Here is a 21,209-nt window from a genome sequence, read left to right as displayed (position 1 = left end):
TGATGGGGTTCCGAATTGGCGTCATCATGTGGGTGCTCAGAGGGTAGGCACTGTCCCCTGGTGAGGAGGTGATGGGTATCATTAGTGGGGTAGTGACATAACTCTGCATCTGACAGGCATGCATGTGCAGTGGCATTCATACTCACCAAGCAGCCATACATCGCCATGCCGCCCAGCTTCTAGGTCCCGGCTTAGGATAGACATTCGGTAAATGAAGCTGTCGTGGGTGGACCCTGGATAGTTGGCATATACTGAGGTGATGATTCCCTTGGCATTACATACTACCTGCACGTTGATGGAATGCCAGTGCTTGCGGTTCCTATAGATGTGCTCAGATGCCCTGGGGGGACGTAGTGCCACATGGGTGCAGTCAATGGCACCTAGCACTTTGGGGAATTGTGCCACACCGTAGAAATCCAGGGCGGCAGCCTGCCTTTCTGCAGGTGTCCTGGGCAGGTATATGTGCCTGCGGACTGATGGGCGTGCAGTGATGATGTTCAAGACCTGGTGTAGGCAGCATGACTGCGTGGCCTGTGACACCCCACCCACTATGGCACTTGTCCGCTGAAATGATCCTGTGGCCAAGAAGTGCAGTACGTTAAGGACCTTCTCCAGGGGGCTGAGTGCTTGGGAGCACAGGGTGGGTGATGTGAGGTCATCCTCCCACTCACTGACCAGGTCCAGTATTATGTGTGGTGGAAACCCGTACCTCCCATTCACCTGGTCATCAGGCATCCCAAAAAGGCTGGTTCTGGGAGTGAAAATCCGGGCCCTCACTATCCTCCTCCTCCTCCTTTGGTAACCCACGGCCACTGCTGCTAGGAACGGTATATTCATCCTGGCGTCTGAGCTTGTTTGTTGCTTGCGTGCACTTTTATGCTGCGCGGGTCGACGTACGCCTGCTTCATGCTGGTGTACGTGTTTCAGGATTGGACCATTTATTTTTCGGCGCGTTGTAGGCGACCGTGTGAATCTTCCCGCCCACCCCAGGAATACCCGCCCACCCCAGGAATACACGTAACACGCTCTCCCAGGCTCAGTTGCGAGTAAATATTCCAGCCCACCCCTGGAATACACATACCCCACTCTCACAGGCCCAGTCGCGTGTGGAAGTTCACGCGCACACCGAAATACACGTACCCTGCAGAATCGCGTGTGAAACTTCACACGCACCCCGAAATACATGTACCCAGGGCAATCGCGTGTGGAACTTCCCGCGAACCCCGTAATACACGTAGCCTGCTGGTATCGCGTGTGGAAGTTCACGTGGACCCATAATACACGTCCCCTGATGGGATCGCTTGGGAGACTACCAGCACACCCCAGGAATACACATACCCAGGCAAATCGCATGGCTGGGGGGTGGGGTGATGGGAGACATGAGTGGGGGCCTGGTGGAGGGTGCCCCTGGATGCTGGGGGATGGGGGTGCAGGGGGACATGTGTGGGGGCCTGGTGGAGGGTGCCCCTGGATGCTGGATGCTGGGGGGTGGGGGTGATGGGAGACATGAGTGGGGGCCTGGTGGAGGGTGCCCCTGGATGCTTGTGGGTGGAGGTGCAGGGGGACATGAGTGGGGGCCTAGTGGAGGGTGCCCTGCACTGCTGGGGGGTGGGGGTGATGGGACACATGAGTGGGGGCCTGGTGGAGGGTGCCCCTGGATGCTGGTGGGTGGGGTTGATGGGACACATGAGTTGGACATGAGTGGGGGCCTGGTGGAGGGTGCCCTGCACTGCTGGGGGGTGGGGTTGCTGGGAGGCATGTGTGTGGGCCTGGTGGAGGGTGCCCTGCACTGCTGGGGGGTGGGGGTGCAGGGGGACATGAGTGGGGGCCTGGTGGAGGGTGCCCCTGGATGCTTGTGGGTGGGGGTGCAGGGGGTCATGAGTGGGGGCCTGGTGGAGGGTGCCCTGCACTGCTGGGGGGTGGGGGTGCAGGGGGACATGTGTGGCGGCCTGGTGGAGGCTGCCCCTGGATGCTGGTGGGTGGGGGTGCAGAGGGACATGAGTTGGACATGAGTGGGGGCCTGGTGGAGGGTGCCCTGCACTGCTGCGGGGTGGGGATGCTGGGAGACATGTGTGGGGGCCTGGTGGAGGGTGCCCTGCACTGCTGGGGGGTGGGGGTGCAGGGGGACATGAGTGGGGGCCTTGTGGAGGGTGCCCCTGGATGCTGGGGGGTGGGGGTGCAGGGGGACATGTGTGGGGGCCTGGTGGAGGGTGCCCCTGGATGCTGGTGGGTGGGGGTGATGGGACACATGAGTTGGACATGAGTGGGGGTTGGTGGAGGGTGCCCTGCACTGCTGGGGGGTGGGGGTGATGGGAGACATGAGTGGGGGCCTGGTGGAGGGTGCCCCTGGATGCTTGTGGGTGGGGGTGCAGGGGGACATGAGTGGGGGCCTGGTGGAGGGTACCCTGCAGTGCTGGGGGGTGGGGGTGCTGGGAGACATGTGTGGGGGTCTGGTGGAGGGTGCCCTGCACTGCTGGGGGTTGGGGGTGCAGGGGGACATGAGTGGGGGCCTGGTGGAGGGTGCCCCTGGATGCTTGTGGGTGGGGGTGCAGGGGGACATGTGTGGGGGCCTGGTGGAGGGTGCCCCTGCACTGCTGGGGGATGGGGGTGGTGGGAGACATGAGTGGGGGCCTGGTGGAGGGTGCCCCTGGATGCTGGTGGGTGGGGGTGATGGGACACATGAGTTGGACATGAGTGGGGGGCTGGTGGAGGGTGCCCTGCACTGCTGGGGGGTGGGGGTGATGGGAGACATGAGTGGGGGCCTGGTGGAGGGTGCCCCACATTGCTGGGGGGTGGGGGTGCTGGGAGACATGTGTTGGTGATCAGTAGTGCAAGGTCACATGTGGGTTGGCTGGGGGGCATGGCCAGGGTGGATGGGTTGCCTGTGGGACATGAGCAGGGGTGCAGGGTAGTCCCCTGTGGTGTGGGCTGCCTGCAGGGGCCGTGGAGGGGGTAGAGGGAACACCTGGGAGGACCCACACAGCCAAATCACGTGTAGCATTCCCCGGCACCGCCGAAATACACGTACCCTGCTGAAATCGCGTGTGAATCATCCCGCGCACCTCGGAATACACGTACCCAGGCCAATCGCGTGTTTGACTTCCCGCGCACCCGAAGTACACGTACCCAGGCCAATCGCGTGTGGAACTCCCCGCGCATCCCGAAGTACACGTACCCAGGCCAATCGCATGTGGAACTTCCCGCGCACCCCGAAACACACGTACCCAGGCTAATCGCGTGTGGAACTTCCCGCGCACCCCGAAGTACACGTACCCAGGCCAATCGCGTGTGGAACTTCCTGCGCACCCCGAAGTACACGTACCCAGGCTAATCGCATGTGGAACTTCCCGCGCACCCAGAAACACACGCACACGCTATTTTTCACACAGCGGGTTATCCGTGTTTGTCGGTACCCCTTTGCACCTCATTTGTCCTAGAGGGCCACTGTATGGACCATTCATCATGGCTGTATATGGGTGCTTTTTGTTAGCGCACATTTTGGCGCACATTTATTTCAGGCGCAGGGACGCTACCGCCTGCTTTCTTGTGGCGTACTTGTTTGGCCCTGTGCGCGTCTTTCACCGTGCGCTGGTTTGCCCTATTCGATTCCATGAATACGGGTTGTAGGCGAGCGTGTGGGCGTTTCGCGCACTTGCCTCCTGTACTTCCCCCGTGACGCCCATATTTTCACGCGTTGTTCCCCATTCCGAGTGTTACGCCCCGTGTTCCGCCTACTTTTGTGATGTGCGCCGCGCTATGTGTGATTTCGCAGTGGCTGTGGCGCACGCTGTTGGATGACCTGTGCGCCGGCGTGCACGGCGCACTTTTTCAGCGCACATCCAATGTTTTTCTCGCGCACGGACTTCCATGAATCGATGTGCGCTGGTTTCCCTGCGATTTTCGCACTTGCACTGCGATTTTCGCACTTTTACTGCGAATCGCACGTTTTGGCACCTCTGCTCGGGAATTTTCGGCGCACATTAATTCCATGAATCGACCCCTATGTTTTACAATCTACAGGCTGCACTGAAGATGCTATTATAAGAATGTGAGGCGAGGTACAAAAAACAAAAACACGCATAGAAACCGGAAAAAACAAGTTTCTATGGAAGCACCTTAAAAGAAAGGCTCTTTTCAGAGCCATCACTACAAACAAAATCCCCTACCCTGGTTGAAATGTACTCCCCCACTCCTGCGCGCACAGCACGATAAGTCCGCGGACATCGCAACAGTTGCAGGTTTGCACGTGTCACATCCGGGCCTTTTGCAGATGGAGGCCATAGAAATGGCCCTGTGGAGGCTACAGGATTGTTCAATAAGGTTTCTGGGTGTGGTTTGTACGCACAGATTGTGGTACACAGTGTATTTGTCGACAAAAATGCAGAAGGTGCGGTCATGGCTGTGTTGCACGAGCCACAGCGTACGGTTCTTGGGGGAGTTCTGAATACATTGATTGAAAGTGAATGGAAAACAATGTGCAGTGACTGGACATTTTGGATTCTATCATGTAGATTTGTGCTGGTTTGGCGTACCTGTAATGAAGTGACTGATTTTGGTTTGTCTTTGTGAGACTTTGGTGATGTGCGATCAATGAGATATTGTTGTTCATTGTGGAGGGAAAAGTTCACAACATGTTACCGGAGTTTTAGTGCCGTTTGCGATGAAGGAGGCACTTGCCCAGGTCATGCGTATGTTTCCGATCTCCTGCATAATTTTTTATCACATTACGCAGACACAGATGTGGCTGCGTTATTTTACATTTGGTCTGGAAATGGAGAAAGCGCGGTACATTGTGAAGAATTCTATTTGTGCCTTTTTACGGCATGTGAAAATGTCATACTTCCAAAATGGGAATAAGACTTTTCACAGCACAAGTTGTTTTTCCCACAAATAGCGTTCATCTTACTATTCCTGCCATTCCAATTTTTGCACCACCTATCCCAAATGCATTGCTGCCCTTCTTGGAAGTACAGGAAAAATGTGTTTAGTAGGTGTTGTGCACGTAAACGTTTCAAAACATACAGCAACATGGAAAAAACCCTCTTTTCACAGCCAGCCCTTTCTACACGATTCCACTAGAGTGTTTTGCGCAGAGCCACACCTCCCTTTATTTAGCGCACATTCTGTGCAGCGTATGCGGTGCGTGGCGCCCTGCAGCCGTTCATTGGCATTTCCATTTTTCGACTCTGAAAGGAGTTTTATCTATTGCCATTTTTTCCTTTTCCAGTTGGTTTCTATTTATGTTGGTCTTGTAACACATGCCACAGAAGGAAAGGAAGGGAAGGGCCGGTAAGGAAGGGGCCCACCTACAGGGATAACATAGGACACGTGCACAGAAAGGGAAATGTTGGGTGGCCATCACTTAAATAGGCGGCAGTCATTGTCATGCTCCCGGACCAACCCATCCCAAGCACTTCCAAATAGTTTTCCTCTGTAGAGGAGCGCATCGCAGTACATGCACAATACAATGCCCTTTGCCAGTTAAGGGTCTGCAGCGCATCATATGGTCTGCAAGGATGTTTTAAGGATCCTCTGCCCTACAGGAGTGTCCCTGTTGTTGGCAGGAGCAGATGTGTAGAATGATGTACATGAAATTAACCTACTGCATTGTTGGAAGGGCCGTACCCTGCCCACTGGTGCCTTGTGTTCCGATTTCAGTTCAAATCACATGCAGTATGGACACTTCATGGTACAGCATTAGCCGTAGGCCCAGCATTCACAGAGATGAATACATTATGAAATACAAGAATGCTTACAACAAGAAGAAACACAGCTTCATTACGTGGAGCAGGAAGACAATTATTCAGCGCGCCCCATGCAGCTACAGTACTTTTCAAACCACCACTGACATACTTTGAACTCCGAAGAATCTTCTGTTTCCTTACTTGTCTTTACATGCACTTGTATGTGAGTCACCAAGCCGCACCAGCTTTGCCATTTTGCAGACTCACTACAGACTGTCACACCTGCAGTTAAATGTTTTCTCCAACTCTATAACCCTCAGGCGAACCTTTGACCCTTTCCGTCACGGTGCTCACCGCAAGCAGCACATCAATCAAATGAATGCGACATTTAAAACGGCCAGCATACAATGGAGGTTGCTGTTCCTTGTTTCCAGTGGGCCTCATACAGCCAGGCGTGCTGCATCCATAATTTGGTAGGTTTGCACAGCAAACCACATAGTCGGCAGGACTTGAAATGTGGTAGCCTACCGTATGAATCCGTAGGGGTGGCGACAGGGGCGGTGTTACCAGCACACAGAGGATGCCCTACGCATGCGCATAGCTGTGGAACGGACAGACGTGCGCTCCAACAACTAATTAAAAGTGCTTTAGAAGATGCGGCCATGCAGCGAGTACTGGAGTCCTATGGATACCTGCATTGTGATTGCACATACGAAGGCCAGGTGCTGTCTCCCTAGGAAAGGTCCATATTGCTTACCTGCAGCCATCTCGGACAGTAATGTGCGCCACAGACTCACCATGCAATGTTAACACAAAAAGCAAAACCACTCGCACACTCACCAACACTTAACATGTACACCTTACATTTCTAAGATATATAGACACTATTAGGAAAGGGAAGGGGTAGCACAAATGGGTACATACACAGGGGAATTTGGGCTTTCAACAAGTTTGTCATGAGGGCAGCCAAGGATTCTGTGAAAAAACATTAACGGGACGTTATGGTTCAGTTGGGCTACCAAAAACCAATCACCTTTACAGAAAACACTATGCTAAAGCAACGTTCTGGTTACAGTGCCCTACTAAAAACCTCTGAAATTCACTAACAAAAAACATTGTTAAAGGAACTTTATGGTTAGGTTGCGCTACTAAAAACCTATCCCCATTACTGAAAAAACTATGCTAAAGGAAGGTTCTGGTTACAGTCCCCTATTAATTCACTGACAAAAAACATTGTTGCAGGGACGTTTTGGTTCAGTTGCCCTAAGAAAAACCTATAAACTTCAGTGCCACAAGGACATGAAAGGAACATTATACTTACTTTGCACTAATAACAACCTATCCATATCATGGTTACAAGTAAAACCGAAACCCCCCAGAAATTCGCCAGTTATGGTAAACTAAGCAACCATAACTCGCGCCACCACTGTGCACTGCTAAGACTAACACCCATGACATGAAAGATGACATCACAAATGTCACTGATGACATCACATGTGTGCATTTCTCTATTTGTGTTTACTGACATATGTACGCCAGGTGGTTTTGCTTACGGACAGTCAGGGACTAAAAATTGAAACGGTACTATATTTGTATGGGAGTAATTTATAAGCAAATAAAATTATGTTTTAACTGGAAAACAAAAATGTTTTTGTAATAATTATTTCTTTGTACCTAGTTATTCATGCACATTAAATGATACATGTTTCCTGCTTCCGTTCAGGTAGTCATGATAGTAGTTTCTTCCTGTGGTACTTCGAGCACTAGTGGCCAAAACCATATCCATGGAGCTGTGTGGGTGAAAGCAGGGGCACATGTTTCTACATGTCTGTTTCCTGTTTTTTGTCGGGAGTAATTTAGGGTTTATTTGCCTATTTCTGGGGAGTAAAAGTGTTTGATACAGCCCTTATTTGTAGGGCTGCAGGCAGTATTAGGTTATGCTATTATTGTTGATTTAACTCTAGAACACATTAACATCAGGATGATAGACCTGGGTAGTTACATTTAAAAGGATAACAATTGTATATGTTGGGTCTGTAGTGATACACGAAATTGCAACCTTGCCAATCAGGGCTTTAGATGACAGCATTAGCCGCTGAAAGCCAATAGTGTATTCAAAGTATGTGCTAAAAATGCTGACAGTAGTCTGTTGTAGCACTTCCATTATGCAGTAGTGAGCTACAAGGAATATGCAGGCCTAGTATGAAATAGGTCAAATTAAGCATTGTTGATAGACAGGCAGGGAGGGCCCCTAGCTATGTAGCTAATAGGTTTTTGGAGTGTTTGGAACATCATGGCACCTATATAGCGCTTAGATAGCCAGTCTTAAGCGCTATAAACACTAAGCTATGAGTGCATGCCTTTTAGAGCTTGCAGATGGGGTTAATACATCGCTGCTTCCCTTAGAATATTCAGCCTCACTAACGGTAGCCCTGGCTCCAAGCTAATCTTCCTTTTCTCTGGGAAGGTACTGATAAGACATTCCTCAGCCAGCGCAGATGGGAACAAGGGAGGGGGTAGGAGCGAGCAGGGAGCATCTCAGAGAGAGCTGGGTTTTTTCCATGAGCCAGTTGCACAGGGAAAGTTCTGGAACTGTGCGTCATGGTGACTGACAGCAAGAGATTATAAAATATCCATGCACACATGGATCAGGGGGAGATCGTCCTGTGGACTTGATTCGTGTACAGTCAGGTGCCCGGCATTGGCTCTCACGGTGTCCTCCAGCCTTGTTTTTCTATGAGCGGGGCTTGTTTTACAGCTAGCTTATGAAAAACCCAGGTCTCCCAGGGCTGATTAAGGGACGTAAGACTGTGTTTCTCTATGTTTCTCTATATTTCTCTGTTTCTCTATGTTTATCTAAGTTCCATGTTTCACTATATTTTGCATTGCTCTTTGTTTTATGCTTTGTAATATTCTCTAACTTGAATCCCAAATGTATATGAAATTCACTGCTTAGAATAAATATGCTAACACTTTGAGGGTGTCATTTGTCACTAGCATGAGATCACTGCTCAGCACAATAGAACCTGTATTTTGGGCTGAATTGGGTATTTTTGCTCTCAAAGGGCTGGCCCCGAGGAAGATTTTGCCCAATATCAAGACATTTGGTGGCAGCTTTGTGGGATTTGTGAAGAGCAGTGCCATGCTGACATGACAAATGGTGTGAGAGAACACAGTGTAGAGTGGGGAGCAGGCTGTCGCATTTCCTTGATGGTCTCACTGCAGCTCTGAGACTTCAAAAGGCAGCAATGTTGTGTCGGCTTGCCGTGGCCGATAGCTTGTGTGGTTAAGACTCCCTTCAGTAAATCAGTCGTGACTGACTTATTGCATGGGATTGGTGCCAGGGAGTACAAGGCAATAAACAAGCGGGAAATGGCTTTGTTTAAAGCACTCCGATGAATGGTTAAGAAAGATGTATGCTCAATTAGAAAAAGAATTTTATCATGTGGTTTCCCAAGTTTAAAGTTGTAATTTGGAATGCATAATGAGACGGAGTTCTCATCTCTATTCTGTCATGAGGGCAGGAAAAAAAAAAATAATTGCAGGGATTTGACATGCAAATTGTGAATAGTGATTTAACCATTGACTCAGCCCCAGTGTGCTAGCGAGTGGGGGCTGTAATGTTCGGAGGCGAAGGTTCGTTTTTTTTGATATATGCTTTTGAAGGGTTGGCATTCCTGAATAATGAGGAAGGGGAATGAGCCATGCTTAGGAGAATGAGTAACATCTGTGCTGAGAGCCTAAAGAGTTTTTTCTTTCTTTTGGCAACTGTAAAATTCCATGTGCTAATGGTGGCAAATTCTGTTTAAAGGAAACACACTAAAATGGTTATATTGCATTTTAGGCTGTGCCATGCTTATATTGGGTGAGAGACTCACTTAAAAGGAAAGTGAGTGAATGTTATTTGGATTTTCGATTTTTGTGTACTGATTTGAAATTGCAGAATCAGCTTGCAATGGTTGGGGGGAAAAACAATTTATATTTTTCTAAATTGCCCCTGGAGTATTTTTTGACTGTCCCCATGCTATGCCATGGATTTGTGCTGTTGCCTTATAAGTGATGTATGATTTGGAAATAGTGTCCTGTTGACTGTGATACATGGGGAAAAATGTTGTTGACACATTAAACAGCCCACAAGCAATAGAGTGTGGGTTGTTCTTGCAGAAAAAAAAACGTGCAGGGAGCTGCACTAAACATTGGCAGTTTTATTTTTAAATGCACTGAACTGAGTGGTTATAGTTTGGCAATGGTACAACAGAATGAAACATCTGTGTGTGATAAGATAGCACAAAGATTTAATGGGTTGTGAGTTCTCTTGAAAGATCGCACATTACAAGAAAAAAAAAGACGCTTTGACATTTTTGCAAAATTACATGGAGTAGAAAAATGACAAGAAAAGTGCCGCTTTTGAAAAACAAGAGTCTTGCTGTGTGTGCAGAGCTTGTGCCTTGAAGCTGTCTTGGGCGAGGTGCGTGAAGGCAAACAAAAGCAGAAACAGTACAAGAAAGAGTTAATCTGGATGAATTGTCTGAAACGAGTGAAGCCGCCACAGTATAAGAGTTATAGGCAAAAGAGATAAGCTGCGTGCTCATGGCGCTGCCAGGTGCACACGAAAGATAAACATGCCTGCATTCCTGAGGAAGGGGGAGCAAAAACAGAGAGCTGTTCAAAAAGTAAAGAATTTGCCCAGTAAACTGTGGTACGGAGCAAAGGCTTCATGCAGGATGGCAGACGGGCACATCACATCTGAACATTTACCTATGCATCTGTGAATGGGCCAAGAAAAGACAGCTGCCCATTCCAACAGACATTACTGTGCAAACCACATTCCCATGTGATGTGATGTGAAGTGAAGTGAAACGCTATTGCTGTGCAAGCTGCATTCCAATGCTCCATGTGATGTGAACTGAAGTAAAGCGCTGTGCACTGGAGAAGAAACCTCTAGGCGCTTTGAGAAGAGAAAATACACATCTGGCAAACTGCAAGCTACATTGCCAGGGGATGGAGTAACTGACAAAGACATTATGGCATTCCAGATGGAAGCAAAACTGACAAAAGTGCTTAGCCGGTTTGCAAGAGACAACATGCAGAGCGGGGCTTTGAAGTACAACATGAACACTGCACATTAGCCATGATCCAGAAGCCACACGGCTTAGTGCAAGAATGAATGATTTGTTGAAGCAACAAAAGAAACTGGCTTAGACTATCGCACTCAAAGGGGTGGTTCAAAAACAGCAAACGCCCTTTGAAAAAATGACAAGTGAAAAAACCAGAGGCTTGAAAAGACACTGCTAAGAAAAGAAAGATAAATAAACAAAGCTGCTCGTACAACTGCAAGCGGTATTGGACTGAAAGACTTTACCTTTGAAAAATGGAGTGATGCCAGCAGGGCAAACTGAATCAAGATCATGAGACACTGGAAGCAAGTTGGCGCCTGGCATTTGTGATCGCTTTGGTGAAAAAGAAAAGCATTGTGCGACCTGGGTACTTACTATATGGCTTTGTAAAAGCACAGATCAGTCTGAGGTACCATTGACCAGCTATGATTGCATTGCACAAATGAGTTTGTGATTAGGCAGTTACACCCCGTATGGTTGAGTGTAAATAAGCCCCCAGAAACATGCAGAAAGGTGATAAATAATTGCAGTAGCAATGACAAAGTGTGTAGTTACCTGATGAGACTTTTTGAAGATGGGGGTGGTATTATGGGAAGGGGTGGATAACGCTGATATTGAAGTTTTGATGACATCCTAACATTTCTGTTTGTATTTTGCCTAGACAAAGCACAACAAGACATTTTACAATATCAGAAAGTGAATATGCAGTTTGTGGGTGACACTGATCAAAGAAGGGTCAGACGCATTCTCAGAGAAAGCGAGCCACTGCGACATGCTATTTCAACTTTAACGTGCCCTGCACCGCACTCAATGCTGTAACCTGCGAATAGTGTCCAACAGAGTAATAACTTTTGCTGAACTGGCACGATGCAGACTTGGCTAATTATCAAGTATTTGATGCTACACATTTAAATGACATGTTTTGCCCTTTCTTGTTTAAAGGACTATGGACAATGAATTATGGACTGTAACATCAGGCACCACATACAGCTGTGTGACACAGCAATTGAATGCTAACACATTGAAAAATGGTTTTTAAATGCACTGTTGAGATGAATCTGAAAAAACCAAATGGTTTTACTCTTCCAACTGAATGGCTTTAACCAGAGATGTTTTGTTTTTGAAAAAAAAAAATATTTTACATTGCACCTAGGCAGGAGAATGATTTATGAACTGTTGGGGCAGCAGAATTATGCAAGCAGGAGTGTAATTAATTTTGAGATAAGATGAGTGCGCACATCAAAGTCACCTGTGCGTAGGTTAAGATTCTTAATTGAAGTAATGCTGCCAAGTGTATGAGCTATAATTTGAAATGGTAATCTTTGAAACACTGGATACTTTTACAGCCAGCTTAAGGCAGGTAAATGAAACCATGACTGACTTGATGTTTGATTTTATGACACAGAGTGTGACACGGTTTTTTGTTAAACCAACCAGTTTCATGTTTTTGTGGGGACAGCTGTCTCCAGCACACTAATGCAAAGAGTCACCTTTTGATTGTAAACATTTGGAATAATTCTTTGGAAAAGCGCTACAAATGAGTATCCACATGGAATTGCTAGTGTACTGGCCTGGCACATTGTCAGGCATCTTTTGTCACTGAATGGATACCATTTGTTTAATTTGTCTAATGTGATGTTTTTCTGACCAAGAACTGCAGCGAGTGTTCTCGCCAAGATTTAATGAACTATAACTTGACTAAATTAATTTTTTCCATGGTGTGATGAAACAGCCACTGCCGGATAGTAGTATGGTGTTTGTGGCTAAAGTTAATATTGTATATGGTAGATATCCCACTTGAAGAAGGGTATTCTCCAAGTCACAGAAGGTAGACACTGTGAACCTGTTAGATTTTCCAGTGGTAAGACAACATGTAAATTGTAGACTGGTAATGCACACCTTCATTATTACAGTGCTACACTTAGACATAGATTTATCATGAGGCAATGTTTCCTTAGTACTACCAAGCTGCTACAAATGGAGTCCATTTCTATGGCCCATCACTAGAGTGCGCGTAGCTAGGGAGCTAGATTCATTAATTGCAGGAGCTTTATATGCTTGTGACATAGAAACTGTGCACAATAAGCTAGCCACTATGGGTTCTGATGCCAGCTCTGCTATAGAACTTCTGGCCTAGTGGGGCCCATTGATATGCCCAGCACTGCTACAAGTATTGACAGCCAATTGAAGATGACAGAATTTTAGACATGAAGACATTTTTGTCTGCCATAGGGCAGGTCAACAAGACTGCTAAATACACACAATGCATTGTATGGCAAACATTGTTAAATCAGCAGGTGTTGGCTTTTTACTGGGTGGGGGCGACCATCCTCCACACACTGGCACGCAGAGCTACAGTTACCAGCATACATATGGATTGAATTGCTTGCTTTTGATTGCATGAATAACACATGCCATGCTTTGATGTAAATTAGTAGAATTGTTTTTATTTAGACAACCTGGTGCCCATGGGTTCACCTTGTTCACGAAATTAGATGGTTTCTGGTTGGGTTCCACCTACCTGGGGGAAGTGTCTAGTCACACAGCCCATAGTCACGCTTGAATGCCCTGGGATCAGGGGGAGGGTAGGCCCTTAGGGTGAAAGGCTGCCAGGTTTTAGAATTGGTAACCATACATAAATGCAATAGTGCATTGTAGATTAGACTACACTGGATTGCCTTGACATTTTAACTGCATGCTGCTTTTTAACTGACAATCAGTTATACAAAATTGATTTAGGTATTTTTGTGTAGGCCATGTTTTGGCTAGAGTAAATGTCCATGTTCACTTGGTGTAGGTATTTTTTGTGTAGGCCAGGTTTTGGCAAGGGTATATGTCACTGTTCACTTTGTGTACATTTTTGTTTAGGTAGTGTTTTACCTTGCATGCCACGCTAACTAACCGCTAGAAGATAGTTTGCTTAAACCTCTTGCAAAGCCCCAAGGTCTTTATCACTGCACTAAATACTATATTGATAGGTATTAGTCAGCATTTTGTCGCACACACGTTGAATAGGGGTGGAATGTAGTGATACACGAAATTGCAACCTTGCCAATCAGGGCTTTAGATGACAGCATTAGCCGCTGAAAGCCAATAGTGTATTCAAAGTATGTGCTAAAAATGCTGACAGTAGTCTGTTGTAGCACTTCCATTATGCAGTAGTGAGCTACAAGGAATATGCAGGCCTAGTATGAAATAGGTCAAATTAAGCATTGTTGATAGACAGGCAGGGAGGGCCCCTAGCTATGTAGCTAATAGGTTTTTGGAGTGTTTGGAACATCATGGCACCTATATAGCGCTTAGATAGCCAGTCTTAAGCGCTATAAACACTAAGCTATGAGTGCATGCCTTTTAGAGCTTGCAGATGGGGTTAATACATCGCTGCTTCCCTTAGAATATTCAGCCTCACTAACGGTAGCCCTGGCTCCAAGCTAATCTTCCTTTTCTCTGGGAAGGTACTGATAAGACATTCCTCAGCCAGCGCAGATGGGAACAAGGGAGGGGGTAGGAGCGAGCAGGGAGCATCTCAGAGAGAGCTGGGTTTTTTCCATGAGCCAGTTGCACAGGGAAAGTTCTGGAACTGTGCGTCATGGTGACTGACAGCAAGAGATTATAAAATATCCATGCACACATGGATCAGGGGGAGATCGTACTGTGGACTTGATTCGTGTACAGTCAGGTGCCCGGCATTGGCTCTCACGGTGTCCTCCAGCCTTGTTTTTCTATGAGCGGGGCTTGTTTTACAGCTAGCTTATGAAAAACCCAGGTCTCCCAGGGCTGATTAAGGGACGTAAGACTGTGTTTCTCTATGTTTCTCTATATTTCTCTATGTTTCTCTATGTTTATCTAAGTTCCATGTTTCACTATATTTTGCATTGCTCTTTGTTTTATGCTTTGTAATATTCTCTAACTTGAATCCCAAATGTATATGAAATTCACTGCTTAGAATAAATATGCTAACACTTTGAGGGTGTCATTTGTCACTAGCATGAGATCACTGCTCAGCACAATAGAACCTGTATTTTGGGCTGAATTGGGTATTTTTGCTCTCAAAGGGCTGGCCCCGAGGAAGATTTTGCCCAATATCAAGACAGGGTCTCATGGCTCTGGGGCAGTTTGTGAGGATAGTACTTCGAAGCTTTCTGCGCTAACTTGTTCATGTTTTGTGTTTCTTACAGAATAATGACGTTCTACCAGACCTTAATGTTCTCACCGCCTGGAATATAGGATACACTGGTAAAGGGGTCGTAGTCACTATTCTGGATGACGGCATCGAAAAGGACCATCCTGATATCATGGCCAACTATGTAAGTGTAACACGTGTCAAGGAAGCCCTTCTGGGGTTCCCACATTTAACTATACATGAACAGGGCATCCTCTAAACCACCCACACAACAATGGAATATATGCTCTTGAAGCAGGTTCTGCCCCACAGAACCTTTGGTTTCCAGATGTGATTTAGGGATGTGATTTAGGGTGCCTTGCACCTACCTAGTTATGACTAACATTACTGTTTGAGTCTAGACGTGTCTGCGCCTATGTAATGTTCTGGTTCTGTGTGGTGCCAGGCCTACTTGCGTGGCCATCTTGTGTTAAGGCAACTTGTGTGTGAGTGAAGGCTGCTCTATGCTCTTACCTTGTGTTTGCAATGTGAGCGGGAGAGGTGATCCTGTTTCCTCCCAGTGTTCTGACTGTTTTGCACTGTGTATGGTTGGACTGAGCTCCAGCAGCTGCCAGATGTTCTTGCTCTGTGCGACCAGGCTAACCACTGCTCCCAAATAGGCTTCTAGCTGTTTTTACTTTATATAACTGGGCTCCTAGAAGAAACCTCTAAGTTGAGTTTACAGCCACCATACCTAATATATCAATATTAATCCTACCATCTGAACTGCTGCCTTGCACAATTCATCAACAATGGGGTGGTTCTGTGTAGGCTTTATGCATGATTATTTTGTTCTGCTTGCAAACATTTCCTCATTCCTTGTCTGTTTGGTAATCTGATAACCTGTGGTACTGATCTTCCAAGTGATCTACTCAGCAGCATTTGATTTTGATTTTGGGCATGGTTTTAGATACATTGTCAGGTTGCTATTTTAAATTAACTTCTCCCTCATTTACTCATGGAAGCTCTCCTGTGATTCCAGGTTCCCATCGCCATCTTTGAGTGGGGATAGATCAGGGCAACGTTTGTTTTGGAAGCAGGACAACACAGCGTAACACAGGTTCGAATCCCAATCCTGCGAATCCCAAACCAATCTCTGGCATTAAGCGTGTTATAAAAGAACCATTTATAATTCTAATCTTTAGATACACAAGTGCAGTGTGCACCATATTGCCGATTTCCACCGGAAGCATGGTACATTCTTGGAAGACATGAAGACATGATGTTTCCCTTTGAAACAAAACTAGTGTAGCTCAATGTGCTTCAGCAAAATGCAGGGGGTAATGTCCATGTTTAAACCACATTGGTGACAAACTATATTGAGGTGCGGATTGTGCCTGGACTTTTTGAATGGCAATGTTCAAAACATAATCCTGAACTACACGTTGCTCGAGTTCCGTGCACTTTTTTTTCCCAATTTTGGTTTACCTGTAATCAGAATCTCAAGTAGTGGTACAGATTGGGTTAACAGGCATGCCTCTTCCCCATGACTGTCTCAGGGTAAGGAGTGGAGGGAGAAGATGTGCCATGGAGTTAACTCCCTTACTATTAATAAGCGGGGGAATTGTGCTTGATCACCCTACTTCCAGATCTCCGGCTATACCTGGACTGGTGTCGACCTTCAAGTCCATAACTTTGACACAGGTTTACTAGCCACCGTAGGAGCTGCATACTCCCAACACTGTTGTATTGGCTCAGGGACATGTTCGAGACATGGTAAGAACTTGGGCTAGCACATATCCTGGAGCCACAAACTCTGCAGTTGGGTGAGTAGATGCTCTTTTCTTTGTAAATGGTTCATTAAAAGTCATGATTCATGACATGTCCACCTTGCACCTTCTGTGGCCTTGCAGCCTGCAGTCCTAGCTCATGCTGCTTTTTCTCCTGCACCTGTGAGGCAACACCATTTCTGGTGGCAGGCTTTAACTATAGTGATCTATCGAGAGCCTCTCCTTCTGTTGCCCCACCTTGGCCCCAGAAGTGTTGGGTCGCTCAGCATTGCAACATGTTGTACAGCACTGAAATCCAAGCAGCTGGCATATTTGATCAGGGGGATGTTGGGTAGAGTAGCTACAGGCTTCCATACCCTAGTTAATTAGGGGGTGGCGTGAGTGGGACTTAAGCAGGTGTATCGGTGTACCTCAAAGACAGGGCTCTTTGCCCCAATCCTCTCAGATAAGCGTGAACGGTCACTCATGCCGCTTATTTCAGAGTTGGTTAAGGAAGCGTCATATAAATGACAAATCTTTCTATTCCAGTTGTAATTTTCATAAACGTTCTCTCAGTAAAGGTAGGGGCTTGATACCTTAATTTGCATGGTTTTCCATCCCTTACTGCAGTTGCTTGTCGTGACTGCATCTCTGGATAAGAGTAAGGTCAATGCTGCCTCATCATCCACACTTTCAGACAAGCAATGAAAGAAATATACTCATTGGGGAAGAATAGCTATCTGACATGCTACATGCACCTCTGGAACAAACTCTAGCAATAGCGGATGCATACATACAATATATCACAGCTGACAAGCTTGACCAGTTTACAGCAGAGCTCATAGAAGACAGGCAGTATCCATTCTGCTGCTTAGCTTACCTTTAAATCATTCATTGACACTGCAGTTAGGATTAGTAGATTGGAGTCGCATCCATTTGTTTTGGTTGGTGTGTTGGCAGGCTCCGAATGACTTAGAGTAAACGTTATTAGCGCTTTGTCTGCTGTCTTTTCCAATGTGGGCAAGCAGTGGTGTAGTTTCAGTTGACAAAATTAGTATTTATGGTTCTGCTTCCAACTTCACATTTTTAATTTTTCACTGCATGTTAATTACATTCCATGTTTTGTGTGTTTTTTTTTTTTTAAAGCATTTTATTGGTATTTTTATTTTTTCAGTGCATATTACAAATTGTGCTGGATGTTGGTACTCATCAGCTGTATGTAATAGTCTGCAACAGAGAATAACAACATAACAACGTAACAATAAACTGCACAGTCTTTATCTGTATTGGTGTCGTTTTATGAGTTAAGTTCCAGGGCAGGAAAGTGTAGAAGTGAGAGTTTGGTGCCTTCATGGGAGTCCAAGTCCGGGTTTCGGTGTCTCCCTGTCTTGTATTAAATTGGGTGGGGCTTGGGCTTCAGGGGGGCTTGTGATCAGCAGAGAATGGAATGTCGCGTAGGAGAGCCCTCCATGCTTCAAGGGAGCTGTTTGTGTCACCCGCTCCGGTGTTTGCTCCGTCCTGCCAGGCTCTCGTTTCGGCTGTGGTCCATCTGTCTAGTTCTTTGATCCAGTTCTCGTATCTCGGGCCTCCTTTCGACTTCCAGGCCATTGCTATGGCCCTTTTGGCTAGGATGCAAGAAATGTCCATTAGCTTGAGCACATGTTTGAATTTGCTAACCCTGGGATACGCCCCCAGCAGGCACTCTTTTGGTTCCCAGTTGTATCTGGTGATGCCAGCGGTTACGCAAGCGTGCTTCACTTTAAACCAGAATTGCGCCACCTTGTTGCAGGTCCAGAACATGTGCTGTAAGTCCGCTGCTTCGCTGCCGCACCATGGGCAGTGTGATGTCGTCTTTTTATTGAAGCTGGCCACCCTCTTTGGGGTCATGTATGTCCTGTATAAAACATTGAGTTGAATTTGGCGAAATCTGGTGTTCCTGGAGACCTCTTTGGGGTAGAGCAGTATTCTTTCCCATTCAGCGTCCGTGAACGTGACCCCCAAGTCCGTCTCCCACTTCCCTTTTAATGCTGCACTTTTAGGATTGGGTCTGTCCATCAGACGGCTGTAAATTCGGGTCACTGGCTTCCAACCATCCGAGAGTTGGTGCATCTCATTGAGGAGGGGGTCCGAGCCGGGTTCTTCAGGCCATTTGGGCCACTTCTTCTTTGCAGTTTGTCTGATGCGGTGGTACCATAGGAATTGGCCTTTACCAAGCTCCTCTAACTCTAGGATCGATTCGAATTCCCTGAATTTGGCGTCCTCGTACATGTCGCCCCATGCATAGATCCCAGCACGCTCCCAGATTCTCGCCACCCTGAGGTCTGCTTCCGATCTACATGTGTCAACAAGGATGGGAGTGTCGGGGGAGTATGGGTGGTTCAGTTGGAGGGTGGAGTGGGTTTTGGCCCAGACCTGTCTCCCCAGTTGTAGGATCATTGGGGCATCTCGTGTTTGTTTCAGCGGGTCCCACAGTGCCTCCTTGGGGTGCAGGTTGGAGGGTGTTAGCCTCAGTAATTCTGATTCTGCGTTTGGATCGTCTTGTAGCCACTTCGTCACGTGGCCCAGCTGAGCGGCCAAATAGTACATTTGGAAATCGGGAAGTTGTATCCCCCCTGCTTTATGTCGCAACGTGAGAATCTGCAGGGGTAGTTTGTGTCTGGATGTACCCCATATGAAGTCCCTTATTATCGAGTCCAGTTTTCTGAAGAAGGATGTGGGGATGTAGTGGCAGATGTTTGTAAAGTGATACAAGAGTCTCGGGAGGATGATCATTTTCGTGATAGCTGCTCTGCCCATCATAGCAAGTGGTAGTTTTGACCAGAACTTTATGGAGTTGCGGAGTGCATTTGTTACTTTTTCGGTGTTGTGGTCGTGTGTGAGCTCTGGGGTATGTCTGACGTTAATTCCCAGGTATCGAAACATTTTTGGTTGCCACTTTATGCCCACGTCTGGTAAATCAGCTTCTCCCACTTCAGTGAGCTTGGCCATCGGGAACGCACAAGATTTTGACCTGCTGAATTCAATCCCGGAGTAGCGAGCGTAGTTGTCCAGGACATCTAGCAGTACTTGCGCTTTTACATGTGGGTCCTTTAGGTATAACAATACATCGTCTGCATACAGGGAGATTATGAAATGCCGGTTACCTAGTTTTATGCACGCATCGAAGAACTGTTTTCTGCAGTAGATGGCAATCGGTTCCATGTTTTGTGTGTTAGCCATGGTTTGCATGTTTCAGCCTCAAGTTCTTTATAAAGCTCTGAAATATAAAGTTAACAAATTGCTGATTCAGTATTTGTCACCTTATAACAAATCAAATGGGTACAAGCCATTGTTGAATTCAAAAGCATGTTTTTGTATAGAGAAAAACGTACATAATATGTGTAGAAGCAAAAACGCAAGCATCAACAAAGTATGCCTATCTTTTGATTGAGAAGTATCCAATACTGACACAAAAAAACACTGCTCTGCACTCTCAGTGGTGATACCTGGTTGACAAATATGAAGAATCGAAGAGTGGCTATGTATACATCAGTGGATTAACTCTATTTATGATTGTCAAGTGACCATATACATTTGATCTATCACAAAAGCAAACATGTATTGATCCAGTAAAGGCGATCACAATTATGTACATATAAATATTATATTAATATTAATATAGCTATATAGACCTGCAGCGCAGGCCGTACTGGGCATTATGGGCCCTGAAGACCGAGTTAATGGCACGAGAAGCAAGGGCCTTTAACGAGGTATGAGGGACCATAACGGCCAGTACGGCCCGAGCTGCAAGTCTATAAAGCTATTAGAACACCCTCAGTGTTTAATTAAAGTAGATTAAATGAGACATGTTCAATTGAAGTGCCAAAAATTGCAAAATGGTAAATGTTGCAGACATTTATTTACCATTTTGCAATTTTTTGTACTTCAATTAAACATGTCTCATTTTTTTTATAGGGTGGTGGAAGGTGATTGGGTGGGTGGAGTATGATATTAAACAGAAATTTGGTGTGTGGATGCCTGCCCAGTGTTTGATTTAAGGTCATTTCCGGTGTTTTTCCCCCTTCTTAAACGTATGCTTCCAATTACTGCACAGTAAAACCCAGTAACAAAACATTACCAAGGTCACTCTGCATATAAATTACCTTAGTGTGCTACTTACTTACATTTGTCTGCTGTGGTTTACCATTATGCTTCCCATACTATGCTGCTCCAAACAATCAAACAACATGAGGAGGTTCCCTGTCTTTTCATTGCAGTGAAAAAAGAAAATGCCACGATCCATGAGAAAGAAAACAGAAGCTTTTATATCTCGCAGCTTTTTTCTTATGCAGCCAAAGGGGAAAGTGTTTCTTGGCTTGCAATCAGTCGGTGGGGCTGTGTTGCACACGAATTTACACGGAGACTAACGCGGCAGCGGGAACAGTTAAGCAATTACACTAGTAATTGCGGGCTGTATTCAATCAGCAGGCTAAACCAGTTTGTATAGCCCGCAGATTGACCAATCACAACCCTCAAACACCCTCTAGGCTGTTCTAAT

General features: G+C 46.5%; 1 protein-coding gene across 1 annotated transcript in view; it reads left to right on the top strand.

Annotated features, from left to right (window-relative positions):
- Positions 1-21,209, top strand: part of PCSK4 (proprotein convertase subtilisin/kexin type 4) — a 1,746,539-nt gene that overhangs the window by 706,495 nt on the left and 1,018,835 nt on the right. The window contains exon 4 of the mRNA XM_069646705.1: positions 14,980-15,108. Coding sequence (XP_069502806.1) covers positions 14,980-15,108 — 129 coding nt within the window. The remainder of the gene's footprint in view (positions 1-14,979; positions 15,109-21,209) is intronic.

The sequence above is a fragment of the Ambystoma mexicanum genome, chromosome 1p, assembly GCF_040938575.1.
Source record: "Ambystoma mexicanum isolate Mex_15411 chromosome 1p, UKY_AmexF1_1, whole genome shotgun sequence".
Classification (NCBI taxonomy): domain Eukaryota; kingdom Metazoa; phylum Chordata; class Amphibia; order Caudata; family Ambystomatidae; genus Ambystoma; species Ambystoma mexicanum.
The sequence above is the reverse complement of the archived record's forward strand: the minus strand, read 5'-3'. Positions and strand labels throughout refer to the sequence as shown.